A 7204-nucleotide genomic window follows, 5' to 3' on the forward strand; every position below is an offset into this window, starting at 1 on the left:
GAGCCCGCTGGCTGCGGGGTGGGCTGGGGCAGTGCCTTGCATTTTTAAGAAGAGGCTGGACGAGCCCCTGGCTGGGCTCACCTGTCCCCAGCACTTGTTCCTACCCAGAGCAAGGTCGGACTGGATGATGCTTTGAGGGCCCTTCTGACCCTGGCATCTGTGACTCTGAAGCTAGAAACCTCCCCCCGCTCCCTTCACACGTATGGGGAGTTTCTGCCTGAGTGTCGGGGAGGAGGGGGTCTGTCCACCCCCCCCCTCCCCCCCCCCCCCCCCCGTCACGCCGCTCACCTGCAGAAACATCCATGATGGATGTGGTCCTCAATCCAGGCGTCCTAGTCCTGTTCCTTATTCCGTAGCCTCCAGCTTTGTCCAGAGGTGATGCCCCCTCCCACAGCCCCTTTGTGAGGGACGCGGGGGGTGGGGGGAGTACGATGATGCTCTGCTTGCACCTTTGCCCGTATCCTCTTTCTGCAGCTCCCTTTGCATGGTCCCATGTGGCCCCTTGGGCTCCCTCAGCATCTTCTCCCATGGGCCTCCACCCCCCACCTACCTCCCAACATCGCCACCTCCTTGTCCATGTACTGCCACTGCTTTGTCTATACCAGCGATGCTCAATCTTAAGATCTTTCCAAGGGTGCCACACAATGTTAGCACTGTGAGGTGTGCACGCATGATTCATAGGATAAACCCCAATATGTCAAATAGGAAGTCATAGCATTAAAAACATTCTGACCTGCGATGGTCTTTCTGAGCTCTTTGCAACACAAGAATTGCCCTAGTGTTTTCCTGTCGTCAAAAACCAAGTGCAACTTCAGAGCTGGCCTTTTTGTGCGGTGCCTCAAGTCTAAAAAGGGGAGAAAACAGCAGCCCCTTCAGTGTCCCTGCAGTTCTGTACATCTCCCCTGCTGCTTCTGCTGACCTTATGGAAACAAGCAGGATGTGACCCCCCCACAAGCACAATAACAAGAGGCAACTGGCGAGAATCCCAAAACCAATGTGTCTTTTTATTTTGATTTGCTTTGTTTTTAATATCTCACAATTTGCAAACACAATCTAATGATTGACACACAAAAGTCTCACTTGCCCAATACAATGTTGGGCTCATCAGTCCCATCCACAGGACTTTCAAACACAACTGGCTGATGTAAAAATGCAGTCTGGAGATATTTAATGATGATCCGGGGTTTTCAAAAGTGAATATAATCTCAGGATTTACCATCGCACATTGGGGATTTTCAAGGCCATCCAGTGATTCTGCTTTTCCTGAGGGTGAAAGCTGGTTTCAGTTTTGGATGGCTTGGAACTGGCAGGTGCCTTGTTTAAATGCTTGCAACACATCAGTCCTCTACCAATGTCTTTAGCTTAGGGCTTCAATCCTCCCTGTCATCATTTTTCAATATGATTTGCATTATGGTAACAAAGACCTAGTCTAGGGGCTCATTGTGCCAGCTGTGGTAGAAATGCAGGTTCAAACCCTGTCCCACTTGCTATGGTACAGACAGGCAGAGCTAACAGAAACGAGCATTGTTATCTTCTCCAGCTTGAAACTGTAGCCTTATTTGAGAAGCAGCCTGGGTGGGATTTGGAGCAGGGGGGCTGCTTTTGTGTTCAGAGTGCCAGTTTCAATGCCTGTGACCTCTACGCAAAGGAGCACAAACTACACCACAACCAGACAGAAGTAGTTTGAGAACTCACGCATCTCCTTGTTCCTGGCCCAGTGCATGTGCCCCCAGGAAGCAAGCGGAGCCAAGAAGTCATTTAATTCAGTTCTAGCTGAGCTTCACAGTCACATAGCCCTGCAAGTAATAGTAATAACCACAGTGGGATATTCAGAGTCCAGGACACACTGTCCATGTCTGATAAAAGATAACCCAGTCTTAGGGTCAATGTGTGGCAATTTTCTGGTTCTGACGTGACCTCCAACTCCTCCTTATTGGCTTTCCAAACCATGACAGTGCAAAGGGTGCAAGTTAGCAATGATTGCAGCTGAAAGGCCACTTATGTGTAGCAGGAAAAGGTTCCTCCTGCACTCAAAGACCTTTTCTCTTCCCAAAGAACCCAAAAGGATCTGATTCCCAGGCTTGCTTCTCAAGGACTAATTGTCAAGTTATGACCAACAGGTGTTACTTCTCACACAGCACAGCTTAATGTTGCTCAAGCCACACCAAGAGGTCCTAGGGTGGGGCTAAGAAGATGAAGAAGACAGGGGCACCTCCAATGGTGCTCTGGGATCGTGGGTCACCTGGAGATCATGACAGAACAAAATGATTTTGTTGTCCAGGCTAAGCTGATACTGCCATATGTAGGCCTTCTGTCGGGGTTTCAGTGAAAGCTTGAGGATCTTTTCCTCCTCCCTAAGGTGGGGCCAGTCTTCTTGCTCTGTGTTGAGCCCCAACCCACCGTACTGAGCCGGCAAGGAGAACTGGGCTTTGGCCAGAATCATGCCCAGGGCTTCTGGCTCATCACAACCTGGCAAAGAAATGTTCCAGTCATGCCCAACTTTGGCCAATATCTCTTGTGCGAAGCCCATCTTGCAGAGTACCTTGAAAGACTGGCTGATGAGGGAGTTAGAGTTATTGTGGAGGGTCTTAATGAGCTCCCAGGTGCCTTGGGCTTGGCCGAGTCCCCCAGGGAGGAAGTCCTTCACGTCTGGGTACAAAGACAAGAAGCTGTTGTTGACGTAGTCCGGGACATACCAGTAAAGATAACTTAGGACTCCATGTTCTTCGGGTCGCTGGGGCAGTTTCAGAGGCTGGTCAGCAGCTTGCTGCCCAATTCTCAGGTTCTTCACAAGCCGCACAGTATCTGGGAAGGCAATGAGGAACCCTTCAGGGATGGCAAAGTACCGGTGCCCCCCAAGGCATGTGGGATGGAGCTGTTGGGCCTGCGTGACTGGCCCCTCACTCAGGTCTGTGGCCTCCACATACGTATTGCCATGGATAACATATAGGGAGGAGTGCCAACGGGAGCCAAAGTAGTAGTCCCCACCATGAAGGGATGGGTGCAAGGGTTGCATCTTGATACAGGGTGAAGTGGGAAGGGCAGAAAGGAGCAGGTAGCAACCAAGGTCAGAGCGGACGATGATGTCCCCATCACGGCTGCTGAAGATGTGGACTACAGGGGCAGTCTTGGAGGGTGGCATTGCTGCCTGTGGCTGGAAGACAAGGATTATGGGAGAAAGCATTTTCCAACCATCAAAACTTTGCCTAATGTCCTTAGACCACCCAACTCTATTCCTGTTCTTCTCCCCTGTCCTCCCCACAGACCCTCCACAATGCATTACTCGAATCTCCATCTCCCTGTCTCCAGGTTGCATATGACTCAGCCTCATGTCATGTGCGGGGATGAAAAGGTCAGCTGCACCAACAGGAAATATTCCCCTTTGGCCCCTTTGGCACTGGTGAGGCCACATCTGGAGTACTGTGTCCAGATTTGGGTCCCCCACTATGAAAAGGATGTGAACGATAGAGAGTGCAATGCAAATAGTTAGAGGGATGGGGAACATGATTTATGATGAGAGACTGAGGTAACTGGGATTATTTTGTCTGGATAAGAGAAGACTAAGAGGGGATTTAACTATACGGTGGTGTGAAATTTCGCCACCAGTTTTGTTTCAACACTGTTTCAATCTGTCTCGAGGTTGAAACAGCAAAATCAAAATGAAATAGATATGGTCAAAACAGCCTCAAAACGAAACGGGACAAGCTGAAATGCTTTGCCGTTTCGACGAGCCCCAACCCACCATACTGAGCCAGCAAGGAGAACTGGGCCTTGGCCAGAATCATGCCCAAGGCTTCTGGCTCATCACAACCTGGCAAAGAAATGTTCCAGTCATGCCCAACTTTGGCCAATATCTCTTGTGCGAAGCCCATCTTGCAGAGTACCTTGAAAGACTGGCTGATGAGGGAGTTAGAGTTATTGTGGAGGGTCTTAATGAGCTCCCAGGTGCCTTGGGCTTGGCCGAGTCCCCCAGGGAGGAAGTCCTTCACGTCTGGGTACAAAGACAAGAAGCTGTTGTTGACGTAGTCCGGGACATACCAGTAAAGATAACTTAGGACTCCATGTTCTTCAGGTCGCTGGGGCAGCTTCAGAGCCTGGTCAGCAGCTTGCTGCCCAGTTCTCAGGTTCTTCACAAGCCGCACAGTATCTGGGAAGGCAATGAGGAACCCTTCAGGGATGGCAAAGTACTGGTGCCCCCCACGGCATGTGGGGTGGAGCTGTTGGGCCTGCGTGACTGGCCCCTCACTCAGGTCTGTGGCCTCCACATACGTATTGCCATGGATAACATATAGGGAGGAGTGCCAACGGGAGCCAAAGTAGTAGTCCCCACCATGAAGGGATGGGTGCAAGGGTTGCATCTTGATACAGGGTGAAGTGGGAAGGGCAGAAAGGAGCAGGTAGCAACCAAGGTCAGAGCGGACGATGATGTCCCCATCACGGCTGCTGAAGATGTGGACTACAGGGGCAGTCTTGGAGGGTGGCATTGCTGCCTGTGGCTGGAAGACAAGGATTATGGGAGAAAGCATTTTCCAACCATCAAAACTTTGCCTAATGTCCTTAGACCACCCAACTCTATTCCTGTTCTTCTCCCCTGTCCTCCCCACAGACCCTCCACAATGCATTACTCGAATCTCCATCTCCCTGTCTCCAGGTTGCATATGACTCAGCCTCATGTCATGTGCGGGGATGAAAAGGTCAGCTGCACCAACAGGAAATATTCCCCTTTGGCCCCTTTGGCACTGGTGAGGCCACATCTGGAGTACTGTGTCCAGATTTGGGTCCCCCACTATGAAAAGGATGTGAACGATAGAGAGTGCAATGCAAATAGTTAGAGGGATGGGGAACATGATTTATGATGAGAGACTGAGGTAACTGGGATTATTTTGTCTGGATAAGAGAAGACTAAGAGGGGATTTAACTATACGGTGGTGTGAAATTTCGCCACCAGTTTTGTTTCAACACTGTTTCAATCTGTCTCGAGGTTGAAACAGCAAAATCAAAATGAAATAGATATGGTCAAAACAGCCTCAAAACGAAACGGGACAAGCTGAAATGCTTTGCCGTTTCGACGAGCCCCAACCCACCATACTGAGCCAGCAAGGAGAACTGGGCCTTGGCCAGAATCATGCCCAAGGCTTCTGGCTCATCACAACCTGGCAAAGAAATGTTCCAGTCATGCCCAACTTTGGCCAATATCTCTTGTGCGAAGCCCATCTTGCAGAGTACCTTGAAAGACTGGCTGATGAGGGAGTTAGAGTTCTTGTGGAGGGTCTTAATGACCTCCCAGGTGCCTTGGGCTTGGCCGAGTTCCCCAGGGAAGAAGTCCATCACGCGTGGGTGGAAAGAGAAGAAGCTGTTGTTGACGTAGTCCGGGACATACCAGTAAAGATAACTTAGGACTCCATGTTCTTCAGGTCGCTGGGGCAGCTTCAGAGCCTGGTCAGCAGCTTGCTGCCCAGTTCTCAGGTTCTTCACAAGCCGCACAGTATCTGGGAAGGCAATGAGGAACCCTTCAGGGATGGCAAAGTACTGGTGCCCCCCACGGCATGTGGGGTGGAGCTGTTGGGCCTGCGTGACTGGCCCCTCACTCAGGTCTGTGGCCTCCACATACGTATTGCCATGGATAACATATAGGGAGGAGTGCCAACGGGAGCCGAAGTAGTGGTCCCCACCACAAAGGGAGGGGTGCAAGAGGTGCATCTTGAGGCATGGTGAGGTGGGGAGGGCAGAAAGGAGCAGGTAGCAACCAAGGTCAGAGCGGACGATGATGTCCCCATCATGGCTGCTGAAGATGTGGTCTACCGGGGCAGGCTTGGAACGTGTCATTGCTGCCTGTGGCTGGAAGACAAGGATTATGGGAGAAAGCATTTTCCAACCATCAAAACTTTGCCTAATGTCCTCAGACCACCCAACTCCATTCCTGTTCTTCTCCCCTGTCCTCCCCACAGGCCCCTGCTATCTCATTCTGTGATCCAAGAGCCCCGCACACACAATCTTTGCCAGTGCCCCTCACTCTTAACTCACAGCATCTTGCTACCACATCCCAAGCACAGATCTCCTGTCACTTACCCCAGGGGGATGCCCTCTGAAGATATTTCTTGCCCGGCAAGGAAAAAAGATGGCTTCTTTGTGGGAAGATCCACCCGGAGGTAACAGACCTGAGATCTGAACTAGCTCAGATACCCTCAGGAAAGAGAGTGACTAAAGTTGTTTACTTACCTACTGATGACTCCTCTCCCTTTTCTCACTGACTTCACCTCCTCCAGGAGCCTTCTTTCTCTCAGTCCTTCCCCCTTTCTGCTTTTCAGCCCTTCTCCTGTTCCCCTTTGGACAAATCTGCATCCAGCTCTATGTAGATGGGCCTTTAGTACCACCCCACCACACCCCTGCCTCTACATAGATAGCATCATTGCACCCGTGCTCTTATCTGCCCTCCCCACATGCCAACAGCTGTTGCTATCAGCTTGTCCCAGTCCACTGCCACTTGTACATAAGTTGTAAGTCATGGGATCAGAATCAGGCTTGAAGATTTTCTGGCTTCTGAAAGAGCTGAAAACTGAAGCAGGGGGCCTGTCTCCTTTAGAGGTACTGGCACTGATCCAGGCACCCCTTGGGCAGTAGGATGAACTGACTCAGAGAGGTGTAGGGTGGGTCTCGCTTCCCCAAGTTATGACCATTTCTGAGCCAGCCACAGGGTAGGGAGATCCTAGTTACTCGCATCTCCATCTCCCTGTCTCCAGGTTGCATACGACTCAGCCTCATGCCATGTGCGGGGATGAAAAGGTCAGCTGCACCAATAGGAAATATTCCCCTTTGGCCCCTTTGGCACTGGTGAGGCCGCATCTGGAGTACTGTGTCCAGATTTGGGTCCCCCACTATGAAAAGGATGTGAACGATAGAGAGTGCAATGCAAATAGAGGGATGGGGAACATGATTTATGATGAGAGACTAAGGTAACTGGGATTATTTTGTCTGGATAAGAGAAGACCGAGAGGGGATTTAATTATAAGGCGATGCAAAATTTTGCCACCAGTTTTGTTTCAACGCTGTTTCAACCTATTTCGAGGTTGAAACAGCAAAATCAAAATGAAACAGATATGGTCAAAACAGCCTCAAAACAAAACGGGACATGCTGAAACGTTTTGCCGTTTCGACGCTGTTTCAACGTTCGCCCATAGGCTATAATGGGGAAGGTCAAAACAGC

The 7204-nt window shown here is 50.6% G+C and overlaps 1 protein-coding gene across 6 annotated transcripts; it reads right to left on the reverse strand.

The window, feature by feature from the left end:
* Positions 1 to 985: 985 nt before the first annotated feature.
* On the reverse strand, positions 986 to 7204 carry LOC102383012. Of its 6 annotated transcripts, none has more exons than XM_014526904.2 (4): positions 6220 to 7204; positions 5227 to 5838; positions 3885 to 4496; positions 986 to 3154 (listed from the first exon to the last, which is right to left on the reverse strand). In XM_014526904.2, the coding sequence occupies exons 2-4, from the start codon at positions 5824 to 5826 to the stop codon at positions 2186 to 2188; spliced, it is 2181 nt and encodes a 726-aa protein (XP_014382390.1). In that variant the 5' UTR covers positions 5827 to 5838; positions 6220 to 7204; the 3' UTR covers positions 986 to 2185. The 6 variants fall into 6 exon arrangements, with proteins under 6 accessions (XP_014382390.1, XP_025050167.1, XP_025050169.1 ...); XM_025194382.1 differs by having other exon boundaries at positions 6070 to 7204; XM_025194384.1 differs by having other exon boundaries at positions 5227 to 5489; positions 6220 to 7203.

This window comes from Alligator sinensis, unplaced genomic scaffold, assembly GCF_000455745.1.
Source record: "Alligator sinensis unplaced genomic scaffold, ASM45574v1 scaffold25_1, whole genome shotgun sequence".
Taxonomy (NCBI): domain Eukaryota; kingdom Metazoa; phylum Chordata; order Crocodylia; family Alligatoridae; genus Alligator; species Alligator sinensis.